At 38.4% G+C, this 20333-nt stretch overlaps 2 protein-coding genes across 12 annotated transcripts in view; one reads left to right on the forward strand and one right to left on the reverse strand.

Moving 5' to 3' along the window:
- dhrs7 (dehydrogenase/reductase (SDR family) member 7) overlaps nt 1–20333 on the forward strand; it is a 49555-nt gene that overhangs the window by 23773 nt on the left and 5449 nt on the right. For 6 of the 8 annotated variants that reach the window (XM_080202427.1, XM_080202428.1, XM_080202426.1 and 3 more), the window contains one exon: nt 233–448. In XM_080202427.1, coding sequence (XP_080058553.1) covers nt 233–448 — 216 coding nt within the window. Of the gene's footprint in view, nt 1–232; nt 449–2121; nt 3537–8959; nt 10678–20333 lie in introns of those variants that run through there. The other 2 variants (XM_080202425.1, XM_080202424.1) reach the window with 2 other exon arrangements.
- The window catches only part of pcnx4 (pecanex 4), a 38496-nt gene continuing 23871 nt past the window's right edge, over nt 5709–20333 (reverse strand). For 3 of the 4 annotated variants that reach the window (XM_080202420.1, XM_080202421.1, XM_080202419.1), the window contains 5 exons: nt 19350–19713; nt 17359–17462; nt 15235–16301; nt 14900–15086; nt 5709–7722 (listed from right to left, as the gene is read on the reverse strand). In XM_080202420.1, coding sequence (XP_080058546.1) covers nt 7471–7722; nt 14900–15086; nt 15235–16301; nt 17359–17462; nt 19350–19713 — 1974 coding nt within the window. In that variant the 3' untranslated portion in view covers nt 5709–7470. The remainder of the gene's footprint in view (nt 7723–14899; nt 15087–15234; nt 16302–17358; nt 17463–19349; nt 19714–20333) is intronic. The other variant, XM_080202422.1, reaches the window with a different exon arrangement.

The raw sequence follows: 20333 nt of genomic DNA on the forward strand, positions 1-20333 counted from the left end.
TGAGAACGATGGACTGAACAAGTAAGTTTTTAGCTTTAGTGTTTCAGTGATTGAGTAAATTGAAAAACATATTTATGGAGATATAAAGCAACACCAATTCACATTGGGGAAGCAATACCCCAAGATTTGGACTCTTGCCTTTGGGGCAGGCTGAAAGCATGATATGTTTACATTATCTATAGGAGAGTTCAGAAATATCATTTTGTTTTGCACTTAATGTTGCTTTTCCTAGGCAGTGACTGAGACCTCTGTGCAAACCTGCAAAATGTCCACGGCTCGTTGTGTCCGACTGATGCTAGTTGGTATGGCAAATGAATTAAAGGAGCTGTGGATTTCGCAGCAGCCAATTCTACTTTATGTTTATCTTTGGCAGTATGCTCCCACCTTGGCCTGGTTGGTTGCAAACAAGATGTCTGTGAAGAGAATCAAAAACTTGAAAAGTGGTCTGGTAGGTAAAATTTTGGAATGATTAATATTTGTGTATTAACAGCCCTTCCTTTTTAAGTTTGTGGATTTTTAATGATCAGCAAAACTTGTCAGCACCTTAAAAATACTCCTGGGTAAATCTGACAATGGTAAAAATGAAAATAAGACATGATTGCATTTAAATTATCAAAATAAAAGCATCTTGCTATGGTTTATCTGAGAGATATATTGAGAGATGCTACTTCCTTATTTCCAGAGAGTCTGCAATGACTAACGTATTTTGGATTAAAATGTTACTATTGACAGTGAATTTTTTTCCTCCCTTCAGATGCATAATTAGTGTTAACAAAATTGCACTTTTCAATTAAATCTCTAAAATTTAAATAGCAATTTGTCCTAGGCTGCTTTAACCTAAATTTAGGTGTACTTTTTTTTTAAGTGACTGACTTGAGTAGAAAATCATTGCCATACAAGTCTCCAAGACAAACAGTTGGCCAGTTCAGACCAGATTTGGGTGTTTTTGAGTCCTTGTTGAATTTTAACTAACTGAAACAAAGCAACTTGTAATTACACAGTGCGTAGTGTATTTGGACTTGCCTCACTCCAGTACAGGATTGCAAGTCTGCTAGAATATTGTAGGCCTGAAACATTAACAGAACTTCATCTTTTCACCACACACCATCTTGCCTGCTGTTGGATTCTAGCAAATTTATTTACGCCAAAGAATTGATTTGGTCATAATTTTGCATTACTAAGTGCCTCATCTTGGAACAAACTTCAGGCTGCTTATCGCTCTCTCTACGGGAGCAGTATTACTAGTGGTCAGACAGTTAGCAAACATAGATGTGTCCTAGATTTGGGTCCGTGGGGAGCAGGAACTCCAACTGACCACCATGCTTCGTTCAACTCTCAATGTGTATTTCCTGAACATTGTAGGACTATATTGCTTTTATTGATTTTTCATATTCAGCCAAGTGTGAGGAATTCCACGAGTTTATTTCTCACCAAGATCAGGACTATCCATTCAGTTGCTTCCCTTCTTTCACTAAGCCAAACCTCCCTACCCGTTAAAATAAAGGTAGTCGCCATAGTCCCAGAAATGATCATAGATTACTCTTCCCTTTGAAGAGGAGAACTGACCGGTAGTGATTTAACCTGAGGATCACTGCACCCCAGGTGAGGGGCAAGGTTGAGAAGGCAGGCATTCATGAATAACCCTACCTATAGGCACTGTGGGAGTACCTACATCATATTGATTGCAGTGGTTTGAGAAGCTAGCTAACCACCTTCAATAGTATTTAGTGATGATCAAGAAATTCTGGCTTTGCCAGTGACACCTAAATCCCATGAATATATATCTTTTTTAAAATAATGAATCCAAAATAGTAGAATCGCTATAATTTACCTAATGTACTCAAGAACAATTACCCTTTAAGAAGTTGTGCAATTATGCCAAATAGATAGTAGCTATAAAGGGATTCTGCTCCACTTCATCAATGTAATGATAACTGATGTATAACATGATAATGCTCATGAAATCCTCAAATAAGTAACCGCCTCACAACAATAGATAATTTGATGTATGTAGATTTCATTCAAACTTGTACACTGTTGGGATTTTAAAACATCCCAGTTGAACACAGGAGTATCTTTGTTTTCCAGCCTTTGCTAATTGATTTTTAAAATATGTTTCAGGATGCTGATGTCTCTTATTTTGGAGAAATAAAGGTTAAAGCGGCTTGAAACTGTAACCATTGTGCTTTGCCTAAAGAAAGTGAAGTTTTAGCAAAGGTACTTTTAATGAAAATACATCATTGTTTATTAATCCATCACATTTGTTTTGTTTAAAATTAAATATCAAAAAGAGAGCTTGCATGTATATAGTGCCTTTCATATTTTCTAGCTTCTGAGGACATGAAAGGTCCTTTATAAATGCTATCTATTACCTCAATGATTGAAGTGTTGTGAAACCACCTGCAAAATCCTACCCACGTTTTTTCCATTGCCCTATTCAAAGAATGTCTTCACAGCCTATGAAAATTTATCTTTAAAAATTTAGTTGGTTTAGCCTACAAGATCAGTCTTAGGCTTCATGCTGCCATGATGAGGAGGGGAAAAATAACAGCTATAAATTATCTGATAACCAAACACTGCTGGTGTGACACCACACAGAAAATTATAGTCCATGCAGATATGAATGGCCATTGAATCTATAAAACAAAGGTTTTCTGCTCTTTAAAGATATGAGTAGCCATTTTAAAAGTCAAAGAAAAATGTTCATTCACTACTTTGAGAGATTTTTTTCCCCATCTATTCAGAAAGCACTGACTAATATTTCAGAATGGCTCATGGATATTGACAGTTCTCCAGTACCCTTACTCAGATAATTATTCCACAAAGTCCTAAATGTTGGCAAGATATTTGACAATGGGATAACATTTAGTCAAGTTTAATCCTCACTTCATGTTCGCATGTATGTTATGATAAGAACAATCCAAACAAACTCATCTGTACCTTTGCTGTCTATATAGAACAGTACAGGCCCTTCGGCCCTCAATGTTGTGCCAAGCTATGTCCAAACCCAAGATGAAGCTATCCCACTCCCTGTCATTCTGGTGTGTTCCAATAGTGCAATTAGTGTGAATGTGGACATTGAAGTTTCTAATGTAAGAAATTGATGGAAATTATGCATGGACTTAATTAATTTTATTACTGCACTTATTGTAATAATTTAAAACTAATTTGTTCATGGTTTATTCTTTTGGACATTGTTCATTTTAAAGATATTCAATTTGGGGGGAAAAAAGCCTCAGGTGATTGATGAATATTAAATATAGGATGTAGGATCTGATCTTGTTTACGGTAGTTTGTATAATTAATTAATAGTGAATTAATATGTAAACTTCAGTCAATAATAAAATGATACCTTTGAAGGGATTCATCTGTTCTGCATTGCTCAGTTGTAAATATGCCATAATTTAAACAATTTCATTACACTATGCCATTATAGAAATAACCTACTATTCCAATCCATGTCTACAGTGAAATAATCTATCAAGGGCAAGTAGTATTGATGGATATTTGCACAAGCACCTGTACAAATGTTAGTGTTTTTGGGTGGGGGGGTGGGGGGAGGGAAATGATTAGAAACTTCATTAACAGAGTTGTATATCATACCTTAAATAAATTAATTACGTTAATTGGGATATTCTGACCGTTAAGATTAAGATACTTACTTGCAGTCCTAAGAGAGGGCCACATCAAGTGGGCTGCGAAAACAGGGTTGTCTTTTCTAATATGAATGTCAAAGGTCACAGCATTCTGTTGGTACCCTTGCCAGTATTTCTTCTGTTAATACTACTAAACAGTTAAGTATCTTGGCCTTTTGATTAAGATCAAGTGTAGTATTGATATGCTGTGCTTGATTGAAATCATTAGGTTATATTTTAGCTTCATTTGAAGCAATTTTTAAAAGCGGCATCTCAGCCTTTTGGCTAAGATGCAGATGAGATCAGGCCTTGGAGAAGGAGCTATGCCTACTCCAATCAGCTTGGATCATGTAGCTCAAGCCGAAGACGGGAGATGAGAGCCCTGTCTTGTCAGCTTGCATCGGTAATGTCTCAATTTGTTGAGACTCTGAATTGGACTTGATTTGATTGAATTGGAATAAAAAAAACAATTAAGTATCTTGGTATTTATTTCATTGTTATTTATGGCATCTTGATGTGCACAAATTGACTGCAACATTTTCCTACATTATAACTGACTCCCTGTCAAAAACTTACTCCCTGTCTACAAAGTCCTTGGGACTGGAGGTTGGCATGATGATACATACAAAGTTTTCAAATTTAACTTTCAGATTTCCTTAAGTGAACAATGTTGTACAGAATTGAATCATAAAATCCCTACAGTGCAGGAGGAGGCCATTTGGCCCATTGTGCCTGCACTAGCGTCAATCCTACCCAGGCCCTATGGCTACAACCCTACGTATGTACCCTGCTAGTCCCCCTGCCATTAAGGGCCGATCTAGCATGGACAAGTACACATCTTGAGTATGGGAGGAAACCCACACTGACCTGGGGAGATGACGAAAATTCCACACAGTCACTCAAGGCTATAACCCAGATCCCTGATGTTGGGAGGCAGCAGTGCTAACCCCTGTGCTGCCAAAACCAAAACTGGTTTACATGTTCTCATCTGCTGGCATGGGGCATGATCCCCTAAAAAAATGTTAATGGAATGAAAAAAATGCCTGATCATCTTTAGCACTTTTTCTTAATGGGTTTTTCTTTAAATCCTCTTGAATAGAACCATGCTATCAATATTTAACATCTTACATTTGTGACTTGTAAACAGACTTCTGCAGATATATTCATCCCATAAAATTTTAAATGTATCTTCCTGCCCATTCCCAAATTGGGATAATTGGTTATCAGAAAACTGATGAGCATGGATTTGAGCTCTTGGTAAATATAAGAAAGAGAATTTCAACACATTTGACAGTGAACAGTATAACTGCCCACAAGATGAGAGCACTCTGGTTAAACTCACCTTTTGAGGTACAGAACCTGATGAAATGCATAAAATGTGGATATGTACAATTGCATATTCTCATTCAGTCCCCAGATACAGCCTTCCAGCCATCATCCCAAGTTTGAGCCTTCTCAAACAACCAGTACTCATTTGAATGCTTTCAGCAAAATGATGAGTCGAAAGGCAGCAAATTCATGTTGCTACTCATGTTAAGCACTGGGTTCTGGCTTACTTCTTGTCAAATACTAATCAGAGTGAACCTACAGGAATTAATAATCAAAGCACAGCCTTATTCTGCTGCTGCTTTTCCTATTGCCACAAATTGATGCAGTTTAATTCTGAATCTCATGTATGACTATTAGATAGCTAGAGTGTTTAAAAAGTTTTTATTAAAATAATTAAAACATATCTTTTTGTATAGAATTTTAAGTTTCCAAGTAGAACTGGAGTGAACAAACTATGGCCATAGTCTGCAAACAACCACAAAGGATAACATGACCATAAAGCCCAAGCACCTCAGTACTACAGTGTTTTTGATTTGCTGTTTGGTTTGAAATTTGTGGTTTCCGAATTTGAAAAGTTTTTTTTACATTTAGTGAAGACATGCTAAATAAGAATAGCATCAAAATCCATTGTCTTAAGCAATTTCAAGTATATGAAAAGTAACAGAAGGATAGATTTAATTTAATGTGGCTTTTAAGACTCCATAGCTTGCATCTCAGTGATTAACAGAAGACAATAATCATTCCTGATATAAAGTAAACTTTAATTTTATAGAAGTTCACAAAACAATAAGTTTCTCCAATATATACAGATTTAAACCTGGAAACTGTCACAAAAGTTATATCAAATACAGCCATATGTCATCATTATAATTTCATTATACAATAACCCACACTTCTAATAAATCTGATTTGAAAATGTATTGCTCATTTGAAAAACAGGAGTTGCCCATCCATTTAAAAACTGCTGATAATAATGTGTTAAGGGATAACAAGAATAATGGAAGATTATATATACAAAATGGTTCATACCATGCAGCACTAAAAATAAGAGGCACTGTTTGAGGTTTAATCATGTTCAATACAATTTCTTGTATGGTTGCTTTAAAAATGTTTTATCAGACATTTCAGAACAGTGTGCTTTCTGGCCACCCTACAATCTTGCAGATTCCTAATAAAGATGTGGAGATGCCAGCATTGGACTAGGTTGGCAAAGTAAGAAGTCTCACAACACCAGGTTAAAAGTCCAACAGGTTTATTTGGTATCAACGAGCTTCCGGACCGCTGCTCCTTAATCAGGTGAGTGGACTTGCTTGATGAAGGAGAAGCACTCAAAGCTCCCAATACCAATTTAACATGGTGTTGTGAGACTTCTTACTATTCCTAATGAAAACAGTCCTTTTAACAAAATGTAATTGATTAGCCAAATAAGAACTTGCTTTACTAGTATTCCAAGTGTTGTACAATTTATTTAAACATTTCCTTTATCAATGGGTTTGTGGGTTGGTCAGTCAGGCAACTATCAGATTATCACCAGTATCTGGGGTTCTTAGACTAGCACTGAGTATATCAGCCTGCCATCATTTGAGGTCTTAAAATTACAATTTATGGAACTAGCAAAAATAAATACAATACTTCATTCCAAACAAACCATGCTATGCCCATTTGCACTGTTGCAAACAACATTCAAGATGAGCAACTGCAATTGCCAAAGGGGGATTCTAGCACGACATTTAGAAATGGTTTTACTAAGACTTTTCCATATCAAGCAAGTTTTCAATTTAAATAAAGTATCTGTTCAATTTGTGTTGTGTTGAAATTATTATAACTTTAAAGCCACAAAGGTATTGTATTGCATATAATTACACGTTCTCTTAGTACTGGTAATCCATGGCAATAGTTTAGGTTTTGAAGGGAAAAAAGTCTGAAGTAAAATAGGATTTTACTGTCAATTATTGTATTCCTTGCAATCATGTAGTGAAATATTTCAGAATGAAGGTTTTTAAAAATGTGCCTCATTCCAAATTTTTCAATAAGCTGCCACACTTTTACAATACAACACAATCCATTGAACTTATGATGCAGAAAATAGTACACAATATAAACTCTCTTCAAAGCTAATGGCACATACTTGGATACTAGATCATAGTTGTCTCAAATTTCATATTCCTAACCTAGATTTTGGCATACTTTTAAACAGTTGAGACCGATGCTAGTCTATAACATTCCCCACCCCAACCCACTCTTGTTTCCAGGGATACAAAAAGACTACAAAAATCAACTAATTAAAAATTGTCAGGAAGGTTTTAAAAATACCAAAATTATCCTCGCAATAACTTTTGCATAGTTGATACATGAAGAACCCAGCAAAGCACTGATTTGTACTTGTTCAAGTAGTAATTCAGCAAAGTGCCAAATCTCAACTTTTAATAATGAGGGAAACATTTTACTTTTATTGCTTCCATAGTAATAGCTGTTAAATACCGCTTAGAATTTGCAATAAAATTCTTCAGAACAGAGGCATATGAATTGACGTGGATGAATAAATGGGATAGCCAAGGGGAGGGTCTGCTGATTGCACTGTTAAATTTCTCAGTAACACAGGCTGTGCTTGTATACTGTATCGTTCCTCATCATCATTTGTAGCATACAGAAGTTCCCAAGACAAGTTGGCCCACTGGCCTCTTATTGCTTCGGCATTCAACCGTCCAACCTGCAACAACATTTCCTGTAGTGACAGGACACGTCCTGTATATGTGCTCTGCAAAAGCAAGAACAATCAAAACAATTTTAACTCAACAAACAGCTAAGAAAAATAAATTTGATGTTTCATTTTGCCCTAACAAAAATTTCACAGGCAGAAGTTTGGACAAGTGATATGTTACAGAAGTGATTTCTTAGGCAAATCCAGACATTTTCATTTATTCTAGAATTTTTACAGTAAAACTGTAGTGATGGAAAATGAATGGTGGTTTAAATTTGCAGCGTTCTCTCAAATGGTTATGGGTTCAAGCTTCAGTCATGCTGTGCGATACTGGTAAAATGCCAGCATCTGTCTGTTCTAATAAACATAAAAGTCCCATGCCACAATTTGAACTGAAGTAAAATGTAGTCAACCATTTCTTAGGGCAACACTACTTAAAAAAAAACCTGATCTTCATCTCATTTGTCACATCTTGCTACGTGCAAATTTTCTGTCTTCGTTATTTAAATAGCAGCAAGAATAGTGTACTTCAAAATTAATGAGCATGATAAGCAAGTGCATAAGTGCATTCTTTTCTTGCCCAGGCACAAATTGCACAAATGTATTCAAGTGAATGTTGTAGTTCAGATGTAGATCAATGGTCCCAATGATAGATCAATAAACCTATGAATGATTGAATGTTGAACCTGAAAGATCAAGATGGCAAACATAAACCTACGAGAACTGGAAACAAGGGGTGGAATTTTCCCATCCTGCCCGCCGCAATCGTAGTGGGTGAGAAAGGTCTGTTGACTTCAGGTGGGATTTTCCAGCTAGAAAAGTCCTGCCGAGATATCTTACGAGTAAAGACTTAGACCATAAGGATTCATTGAACGAAGTGACCAAGATTAAAGATGCAGGATACTTGGATTCCAAAGCACTCAACATATTTCTTATTGAAGTTGCTTTAGTTTTTTTTTCATTTTTGGCAATAATGTTAACAGTAGCAACCCAGTATTTTTACAGAAATGCTAAAGTAAATTGCAAATATATAACTCCACTATTTGTTATATAACTTCAAGTTTCAAAATAATCAAAAAATATTTCGATTGATTTCTCAAATTCAGGAGATTTGGTTAGACAAAGATAATCTAATATAATCAAATGCTTTTGTTAAAAATAAATCCTATCTACAACAGAGAAAAGACACATTCAGTGAAGTTATGATGAAAATAAAAGCTTGTGGCGTGAGGGTAACATATATGGCATGGACTGAAACAGGAAACAGAGTTGACATTGATCTTTTTCTGGTTAGCAGGATGTGACAAGTGGTGCAGTGCAGGGATCTGTGCTGGGGCCTCAACTTTTTATACAAATTATTTGAATGAAGGGACTTTTGCTGACAACACAAAAGACAGGTAGGAAAGTAAACCGAAGGGGATGTAAGGAGGCTACAATGGGACATTAATGGATTTAGCAAAAATTGATGGAGTTAGCAAAAAATCTGGCAAATGGGAGTATAATGTGGACAAATGTCCATTTTGGTAGGAAGAATAATACAGCTTATCTAAATGGTAAGCGATTGCATAGGGATATGGATGTCCTAGTGCATGGATTAAAAAGACAAGTACACAGCTACAGCAAGTAATTAGGAAACCTAACAGAATGTTATTGTTTATGAGGAGAAATGATTACAAATGTAGAGACGTTATGCTTCAGTTGTATAGGGTATCGTGAGATCACATCTGTAGTATTATGTACAGTATTGGTCTCCTTAAGGAAGGATGTAAATGAGTTACAAGTTGCTCAGTGAAGATTCACTAGACTAATAGCAGGAATGGGCTAATGAGGAAAGGTCAGAGAAGTTAGGTTTGTATCCACTAGAGTTTAAAACAGTGAGAGGCAACTTGATCGCAACCTTTAAGACTGAGGGGTATTTACATGGTGGATGTAGAGCAGATGTTTCCTCTCGTGGAAGAATCTAGAACAAAGGACACTGTTTAAAAGTAAGGGGTCACTCATTTAAGACTGTAAAGATACCAGCAAAGCCTGATGGTTAAAAGAGCAGAAGGTGGGAGCAGGAAGGTTGCAGGAATCTGCAGTGAAGAACAAGCACAGGAGCTAATTGGACAGTGGCTGTTGCTATGCCTTGAACAGACAATGATTGAACACAGACACCTGCGTTGTGTTCTTGAGAGAGATACAACCTCTTGAAAGACAACTCACTGAGCATTCGTAACCACAAAGCCAGTGATTTCAGTGCTTGTCAGTACGTGACTGAAAGCATGATCAATGCTAGCAACGTCCGTATAAGAACGAGAGAGAGTGGGTGCGATAACCTGCAAGGCCCACTATTGCAATAAAACCGAGTCCAGGACTCTGAGACATCGGAACAAAACCTGTCAAGAGGGAGTCAGACCACCTCTCCCCAACATAGGTAGAATCTGAGCCCAAGTCACGAGTGTGGCTATTTTTGTGAAGCTTTATATCAGCCATGGAGCAGGTTTGAGGGGCTGAGTGGCCTACTCCTGTTCCTAATTCATATGTTTATATTACCAGGTATTTTCCCTACACACTGCCATAATCTTAATTCTTTTATTTGATGTATCGCTGTGCCGGTCAGCATTTGTTGCCCATCACTAATTGCCCTAAAACTTGCCAGGCCATTATGGAGGGCAGTTAAATGTCAATCACACTGCTGAGGATCTGAAGCCACACAAAAAATCTTGACACAATCCAGGACAAAACAGCCTGCTTGATTGGCACCTTATCTGCAAATATTCACTTCCTCCACCACCTCTGCCAGTAGAAGCAATGTGTACCATCTACATTAAGCACAGCAGAAACTCACCAAGGCTCCTTAAGGCTCCATCCTGAATTGGAAATATATCACCATTCTTTCACTGTGACTGAGTCAAAATCCTCAAACACCCTAACAGCACAGTGGATGTGCCAACACCATATGGCTTGCAACATTTCAAGAAGGGCAATTAGGGTTGAGCAATGAATGCTACCATAGCCAGCAAAGCCCAAATCCCATGAGTGAATAAAAAGTGAAAGAATGTTCTGATGTTGCTTGCTAAGAACATAAGAAATAGGAGGAGTAGGCCATCTAGCCCTTCGAGCCTGCCCCGCCATTTAATAAGATCATGGCTGATCTGAAGTGGATCAATTCCACTTTCCCTCCATAACCCTTAATTCCCGTCTATCAGAAATCTATCTACCCATGACTTAAATATATTCAGCGAGGTAGCCTCCACCACTTCAATGAGCAGAGAATTCCAGAGATTCACCACCCTTTGAGTAAAGAAGTTCCTCCTCCACTCCTTCTAACCTGCCCCCCCCTCTTATTTTGAGGCTGTGCCCTATAGTTCTGCTATCCTTTCTAAGCGGGAAGAACCTCTCTACCTCTACCCCATCTAGCCCTTTCATGATCTTACACGTCTCTATAAGATCTCCCCTCAGCCTTCTAAACTCTAACGAGTACAGACCCAGTCTATTCAATCTCTCTTCGTAAGCTAAGTCCCTCATCTCCGGTATCAGCCTGGTGAACCTTCTCTGTACTCCCTCCAAGGCCAATATATCCTTTTTCAAATGTGGGAACCAAAACTGCACACAGTACTCCAGTTGTGGCCTCACCAGAGCACTGTACAGTTGCAGTAAGACCTCCCTGCTTTTATATTCTATCCCCCTCGCTATAAAGGCCAACATTCCATTCGCATTCTTGATCACCTGCTGCACCTGCAGACTGGGTTTTTGCAATTCACGCACAAGGACCCCCAGGCCCCTCTGCACTGTAGCATGCTGCAGCTTTTCGCCCTTTAAATAATAATCCCTCCTACTATTATTTCTACAAAAGTGGATAACCTCACATTTGCTAACGTTATACTCCATCTGCCAGGTTCTCGCCCACTCACTGAGCCAATCCAGTTCTCTCTGCAGACTTTCCGCACCTTCCACGCAATTTGCTTTTCCACTTTCCTTCATCAGCAAACTTCGTTACCCTACATTCAGCCCCCTCCTCCAGATCATCTATGTAAATTGTAAACAGTTGAGGCCCCAGCACCAATCCCTGCGGCACTCCACTAGTCACCAACTGCCAACCCGAAAAGCACCCACTGATTCCAACTCTCTGCTTCCTGTTAGACAACCAATCCCCAATCCATGCTAACACCTTATCCCCAACTCTGTGCACCCTAACCTTTTGCAGCAACCTTTTGTGAGGCACCTTATCAAACGCCTTCTGGAAATCTAAAAACACCACATCCACCGGTTCCCCTCTGTCTACCGCACTAGTCACATCCTCATAGAAATCCAATAAATTCGTTAAACATGACTTCCCCTTCACGAATCCATGCTGCGTCTGCTTGATCAAACCGTTCTTTTCTAGGCGTTGTGCTATTTCTTTGATGATGGATTCTAGCATTTTTCCAACTACGGACGTTAAGCTAACCGGCCTATAATTCCCTGCCTTTTGTCTACTACCCTTTTTAAACAGCGGCGTAACATTAGCTGTTTTCCAATTTTCTGGCATTGCCCCAGAGTCCAGCAAATTTTGATAAATAATTACTAAGGCATCCACTATCACCTCTGCCATTTCTTTCAGAACCCTGGGATGCATTCCATCCGGTCCCGGGGACTTGTCAACCTTCAATCCCGTTAGTCTATCAAGCACTATCATCCTTCTATCTTCGATATTCGGCAAGCTATTTGTGTCCTCCTCCGTGAAGACTGACACAAGAAAATTTAAAGCCTCAGCCATTTCCTCGTTACCCACCGCTAAATCCCCCCTGTCGTCCTCCAAGTGTCCAACATTCACTCTAGCCAGTCTCTTCTTTATATATTTGTAAAAACTTTTACTACCATTTTTTATATTTAGAGTTAGTTTAGCTTCATACTCTATCTTTCCTTTCTTTATCACTTCCTTAGTCATTCTTTGCTGTTTTTTAAATCTTTCCCAATCTTCTAATTGCCCACTATTTTTCGCCACTCTGAACGCATCAGCTTTTAATTTAATACTCTCCTTTATTTCCTTTGATAACCATGGCTGGTTACCTCTTCTCTTACAGTCCTTCTTTACCATTGGAATATATTTCTGCTGAGTACTGAAAAAGATCTCCTTAAAAATCCTCCACTGTTCCTCAGCCGTCCTGCCAACCAATCTGTGCCCCCAATCTACATTCGCCAATTCCGCCCTCATCTTATCATAGTCCCCTCTAGTCAAAGGACACAGGTTTGGGACCCTACTTTCTTATCCTCCATCTGCATCAGAAATTCAACCATATTATGGTCACTCATCCCAAGAGGATCCCTCACAAGAAGATCCCTAATTGCTTATACAGCAATTACAGATTGCTAATACAGCCTTGTAACTTAAAGGCTATTCATATTACAGTCAAGGATAACTGATGTGCGGGTTAGGTGGATTGGCCATGCTAAATTGCCTCTTAGTGTCAGGGGGACTAGCTAAGGTAAAAGTATGGGGTTATGGAGCTGTGGTTGGTGCAGACTCGATGGGCCGAATGGCCTCCTTCTGCACTGTAGGGTTCTATGAGCATAATTGCCAATACATTATCAAGAATATAATTTTGTTAGAATTATTTGGAAATCAAGGAGATCAAAGAAAGCTGTATAGGTTTGGTGTCGTCTTCAACAATCAATTGCTAACATGCGAGATCATTCTCCTGAGAAACTCTCCCAAAAAAATTCTAAGTATTAAATTTGAGTGAAAACTGGAGTAAATCACGCTGGTTTTTTCATTGGGAGTTCAGAGAAGAATCTCCCACACAGAGTGTACTGTTAAGTGCACTGGCATAAATTGTGCTAAAAATCAGTCCCAGACCCATTAATAGCATTTATATTACTCAGAAATTCAAATTAACATAAATTATGCAGCTCCGCACCTATTTCTGACACAGAGCTCATGATGCTGGGAGACGCACTTGGGGTTGGATGCCCAATGCAGATTACACTAATCCGGCCATGCTGAAATCTCCCATCCAGCTGTGCTTAAAAAAAAATCAGCGCAGCAGGATGGGAGAATCGCTCCCTTTGTTCTTAGGGTTTCGAAGGGCAGAGAAACTGTTGTTAGTATCTAAAAACTGGCCATGGGTTCTCTGGGTCCTTGCATGGCCGATGAACCTGATCCAAGAGCTGCAGCTCCAACCACACACTTGGCAGATGTTTCCAGGTGGAGAGATTGGTCCTAGGACTCAAGATCATTGGTATTCCTTACTCAGCCTCTTTTTCTGGATTTCCTCTTTCCGTTTGGTGTTCTTGAGGAATTGTGTCTCTTCAATCGAGGTTCCTCCCAGTAGGTCTCCTCTGAGCAAGGGTCTCCCAGGCATTGACATCTACATTGATTTCTTGAGGTAAGCCTTCAGGGTGCCTTTGAAGTGCTGCCTTTGTCCTCTTGGTAGGGAGCATTCTTTGAGCTGAGAAAGAAGATTGGCTATGGCAGTCAGGACTCTGGCATCCTAGGTACATAGCCAGCTCAACAGTTTCGTTTTGGATGATCATGGCCTTGATGCTGGTGTTCTTGGCTCCTTCAATGATGCTGACATCCTCTCAGCTGATGCAGAGAATCTGTTTCAGACTGCACTGATAGTATTTCCCCACAGCCTTAAGATGGTGTCAGTACGTAGTCCAAATTTCAGAGCTGTATAGAAGGGTTTCTTGTACACGAGGATCTTGGTATTAGCATAGGTGTTGAAGACTCTCATCCTTAGGTGTTCAAATGTGATTTGAGAAATTTTTTTCACATAATTTGTTCAGGTCTGGAATGCACTGCTTGGAAGAGTTGTAGGGACAAATTCAACTGAGGCATTCAAGAGAGGATTAGATGATTATTTGAATTGAAACAACATGTAAGGAAAAGGCAGGAGAATAGCATTAGGTCATAATGTTCCATTGGAGAGCTGGTGCAGACATGATGGGCCAAATGGCCTCCACACCATTACAATTCTGTGATTCTGAGGCTATCACAATGTGTTTCACAGCCAATAAAGTACTTTTGAAGTCTACCTACTGTTGTGTTCCAGAAAACACAGCCTCAATTTACCCAAACTGAGTCAGAGGTAAGAATGCTACCCACTAAGCCACACCAATGTGAAAAGAACTAATAATGTTGCTATCGTGCGTAATGATGCTTAAGGTTTTGAAAAAAATCCATTATTTTGTAAATAAATTGTTAAAACAAACCAAAATGGTGTACAAAAAACAATTCTTTCTTCATTTATTTGTTAAAAGTACTTACCAAACTGGGGTCATAACCCAAGGAAAAAAGGTAAGGTTTTTCCTGCAGTACAGCCTGTTGCCACTGGGGCTCTGACACCATACCAATGAACCAGTCTCTATCGTATTCTTCCAAATAATTCACCAACTCAACAAAATTTTCAACTGGACCTAGGCTGGCTTTGTCAAACATCAGCTTGAAGGTATACCTATGTGAAGAAATGTTTCACCATGATCACACTCTGTATTTCAATGAATTCAATTAAGTAACCCCATGCATCAAATTGCAGTTTTACAACTTAACCAAGAATTTTCTGCAGTAACTGCTCTTGTGGAAAAGCATCACGTTTTAATTACCTGAATGCCTTTAGTGCAAGTGTGAACAGCTCGGGCTTTTGAGTCAGCCAATCTAAACCCAAAGACCAGGGTATGTCACCAGAATATACCTTAAAGACTTGACTGGGGCTCGGAATTGCAGAGTCTGTTCCTAACATTACACCATAACAAGTCATCACCACTTGGGCATACATATCTCTCAAAGTCTCATCGCCTTTCATTTCAAAGATAATGGAGGATTTTTCATCAGAGTGGACAACATCCAAGAGAGTAAGAACAAATGAATACCAATCTTTAGGGAAGGACTTCAACAAATCTTGAAGCAGTAGTGAAGGGAAAGGTCCAGATTGCCAATTTTCTGGCACTTTTAGCTTATGCGAGTAAGGGGAACTGAAGACAACCAATGGGCCCATTTCATGGCTACCAATTTCCATGAACCTCTCTCTTCCTTTGTCAGTAGCAGGAAGTCCATATGTGGGAGTTCTTCTTGGTAATTCTTCATCATTCATATCAGGAGACACGCTGTGTATTTCAACACTCCCAGGGATAGATGTTATTATAGGTTGTGTAATTATTTGTTGCACACCTGTGGTGCTTTTAATTAAACTTATTCTAGTCTTTCTTCCAATGGACTCCAGTTCGAACATATCACCATCTGACCATTCGTTAAATGTTTCTGAAATTATGCTGTCAGAATCTTTGGGACTTTTAGAAGATTCTGTTTGAACTGAAGTAATTGTATACTCATCTGACCAGGTTACATTTTGTTGTAGTGGCTGGTTGTTTTGAAAAGTTTCAGAAGATTTTGACTTAAAAGCATAATGTAGAAGAACCCAAATGAAAACTTTAGCAAAATCTTCTTTTAACTGTTTTAAATTTTCATGAGAGTCAATGATTCCTGTTAAAATATTCCGTGCATCAGAGTAAACTTCCACTGGTAGTACAGCACAGGGAGTCAAGATGTTGCCAATATGCTGATTTATAGGGCAAGCTTTCGCTTGCTCATCTTGTTCAAAGGCCATTTCAAACACCTCATCCACTCGTCGGGCTTCTGCAGTGTGGCATGATGTTTCTTGGAGCTCTAAACCCTGACAATAAACAAAAATCATGTCACATCAAATGTAAAAATCAGTCCATCAAAATGACAAACATTATTTGATTACAATATTGCACAATCATGAAGTCAGAATTCCAGTGGACTATTATATTTTTGAGTGGAAAATTATTTAATTGCTCGCCTATTCATGTTATTCTTGGTTGAAAGAACTGACTGAAAAATACACCCAAACCTCCACCAACTCCATCTGTTATGTAGCCGTGAGAAATGAGACACTAGCACAAAGTGACTTGCAAACTTGAATGTTATGAACCCCACTGGGTTGAAATTTACTTGGACAGACAAGCTGAAACCAATCCAGCATCTTAAAGCAAAAATAAATTTTGGTGGACAATCCAGCTCAGAGAGCCATTTAGAGAGATGCAGATATGATGGGTCAAATGGCCCCCTTCTACACTGTAACAATTCTGTGTTAATGACTGCTGTATATTTTAGACTGAAAGACGAAAAGTCTCTTGAATATTCTAATGTTTGGCGCCAGCACAATGGACTGGCATCAAGCATGACAAATTGAATCTCTATGGAGCAGCTGAAATGCTTACTCCATTGAAAAATACAGTTGCTCTCGTAGATAAACAAATGAGGCAATAGAATATTTCAACCATAACAATCACAAATGTATTTTTTGCTTAAAGAAAGGTTACCAAATTGCGATCTTTTCTCTATGGTCCAAAATAGAATAAAGTTTGGTAGTTTTTTTTTTAATAACTTTGCAGGACACAAAAATTCATTCAAAAGGGCAGTTTGTAATTGGAACAAATAAGAAGACAGCTCAAATTATTTTTTCCTCAGTCAACAATTGTCGTTTAGCCCCTGTTTTGAACTGTTGGCACATTTGCCAAAATTTTTAATTTGAAAATACCCAAACTCATTCCACATAAAGCCTTTACAATGTACCCAGTCAGGAGACTTTGAACTCATTAGTTTTAGCTAGATTTAAAATCAAAATACAAGATCAAAATGTACTCATTTAACACAGTTTCACCAAACCCTACCATGTTTTTCACCAGGAGATGAAGCTATCTTACCTTAACACTAATACAGCAGTAGCCAAAACCTCTTTCCAAAATCAAAACCCATATCAGTCGGTCCTGGAAGCGACACAGAAAATGAGATCCAGGTGAAGGATTGCCTGAAAATAAAATGTCAAACAATTGGCATATATACCAGAATTTTAAACCAGGTTAAACTTTGACATTGTATCCATTGTACACTTTAAAAAGTGTAAAGATGTAAAAAGTACCAATTTAGTCCATGAAGTATACATATGTGTATGAATATATGTATGTTGAGATATTTAGGGCAGTACAGCTGTTAGCACTGCTGCCTCACAGCACCAAAGACCTGGGTTCAATTCCGGCCTCAGGTTGCTGTCTGTGTGGAGTTTGCACATTCTCCTCATATCTGTGTGGGTTTTGGTGGGTCTGAGTGCTCCGTTTTCCGCTCATGGTCCATAAATGTGCAGATTAGATTGACTGGCCATCCTAAATAGTCAAGGGGATTGGCAGCGTAAGTAAGTGGGTTCTAGGGATAGGGCCTAGGTGGGATTGTGGTTGGTACAGGCTCGATGGGCCAAATGGCCTCCTTCTGCACTGTATGTATTCTATGAATCTATCGATTGGTTGTAGTCTGTAAAAATTAAAATATCTGACCACGCAGCTCCAGAATGTCTGGCTTTGGGCATTAAATATGTTCCACAACAATAGCAGTAGAAGAATTAAACATTTTAAAATTCACAATAAAAATGTTTAAACTGAATCCCTAACCCACAAATTGAGTTCACACACAGCACAAACTTCCACTCAGTCACACAGATTTCTTTGAATCTTTAAGCCTCAAAGGTTTCCAAATATCATTCAATTGTAAATAATTCTTGAGAAATAAATTCAAAACATGTTGTGTTGATAAATAGCATCCTCCTAATGACAGAACATTAGATAGGATAGGCGGAGAGAGCATAAAGCATATAGGATTCTGGCCTTTATTAACAAGGGCATGGAGTATAAGGAAGTTACGTTGAACTTGCACAAGATACTATTTAGACCGCAGCTGGAATATTGTGCATAGTTCTGGGTTCCATGCTTTATGAAGGATGTGAACATATTGGAGGGAATGCAGAAGAGGTTTTCAAGAATGGGTCCAGGAATGAGAAACTTCGGTTATGAGGATAGATTGGAGAGATTGGGAATGTTCTCCTACGAGAGAAGACGACCATGAGGAGGTTTAATAGAGATGATCAAAATCATGAGGGGCTGAACAGAGTAGACAGGGAGAAACTGTTCCTGCTCGTAAAAGGGTCACAAGGTGTCAGATTTAAAGCAATTTGAAAAAGAAGCAAACGTGACAGGGAAAGGAAAACTTTTTCCACACAGCAAGTGGTTCGGGTCTGGAACACACTGCCTGGAAGTGTGGTGGAGACAGGTTCATTTAAGGCATTCAGAAGGGCATTAGATGATTATCTGAATAGAAACCATGTGCAGGGGTACAGGGAAATGATAGTTGAAAGGCACCAAGTCATATTGCTTGTTTGGCGAGCCGGTGCAAATATGATGGGCCAAATGGCCCTCTGCACCATAACAATTCTGTGATTTCTGGACATCTTACAATTTATAAGTTCATTATTAAATGAATTAATCCTCTCCATAGAATTATTTGGACAAGTTTTTTTTCCCCAAATGAAATGAATGGAAAAATGAAAGCACCCTGAGGCTATCGTAATTTTGAAATTCTAACGCTTTCATTCCAAGCAGAGAACACATTCAATAGTAAAGCATTTCAAACCTGACACCTTCTTTCATGTTTACAACCAGGCACTGAGATAAACTGAACCTTTAACCTTCAGGTTGCCAGGACATTTAAGCACTTCAAAATGTCAATACGAAACAAAAAAGTAGATCAAAAACCCTATCTCAGCCTATTAACACTGTTCAGAAAGTTGTGCTGAATTTAGGAAAAGCAAACATTGAAATGCTACCATCAAGAACATCATCATTCAAATTTGGAATTATTCTTCACATACCCAAGCTGCCAGCAGAGAATGCCATACAAAATGCAGCAGCCAGATTGTGCATCATGTGCTGGTAATATACAGAATCGGGACATATACATGCAGAGGCCCCCACAGGTCCAGGCCAACTCTTGTTAGGTCTTGGAAATCCCACCAAAAACACTGGAAGTGTAAACAGTGGAAGTAAAGGCGCCGAAAGTGCTGAAGCAAGAGCTATGATTGTCAGTACAACTGGGAACAGAATAATATTTAAAATAATTAAGGTGCTAGAAGACTTCCGGCGCTGCTTCTTCTCTGTCCAAGAGGAGACGAGTACAGTCAAAGCAAATTTGAGCTTGGAAATTGCTTGAAAGAAACGATCTCGTATAATACCAACCTACAAAAGGAGATATAAAAAACTGGATTATAAAGCTCTCCAAATTCTAAAGGGGCTGGCTGTTTTTAAGTTCAAATTCATTATGAACATTTAAACTTTTACCTTTGTAATTCATATTTACTACAACACTTGCACTTATTTGGAATCATTAACATAAAAAAAATTCCAAGGCACTTTAGAGTGGCTTCATCAAGCAAAAAAAACTGAAAATGCTGAAGCAAGACTGTTGGTACAAATTGAAACAGAATAATACTTAAAACAGTATTGATACTGGAATATTCTCAGTGCTGCTGCTGCTTGTTTGTCCAGGAGCAAAGAAAGACAATCAAAGCAAATGTGAGCAAAATATAAAAGTAAAATACTGTGGACGTTGGAATCAGAAATAGAAACAGCAAGTGCTGGAAAATCTCAGTAGGTCTGACAGCATTTGTGGAGAGAGGATAGAGTCGATGTTTCAAGTCTGTATGACCCTTCATCAAAGCTCTTTGAGCAACTTAATTTACAGTTTGTTTATACTTTCAGAACACAATTAACGTAAAGACATCAATTAAAACAAAATAAATTGTCAAAACTAGGGTCCTAAAATCTAAGATAAAAGGATAGGCTAAATATTCAGACAG

Source organism: Carcharhinus amblyrhynchos, chromosome 14 (genome assembly GCF_965287045.1).
Source record: "Carcharhinus amblyrhynchos chromosome 14, sCarAmb.v2.hapA, whole genome shotgun sequence".
In the NCBI taxonomy this organism is placed as follows: Eukaryota; Metazoa; Chordata; class Chondrichthyes; order Carcharhiniformes; family Carcharhinidae; genus Carcharhinus; species Carcharhinus amblyrhynchos.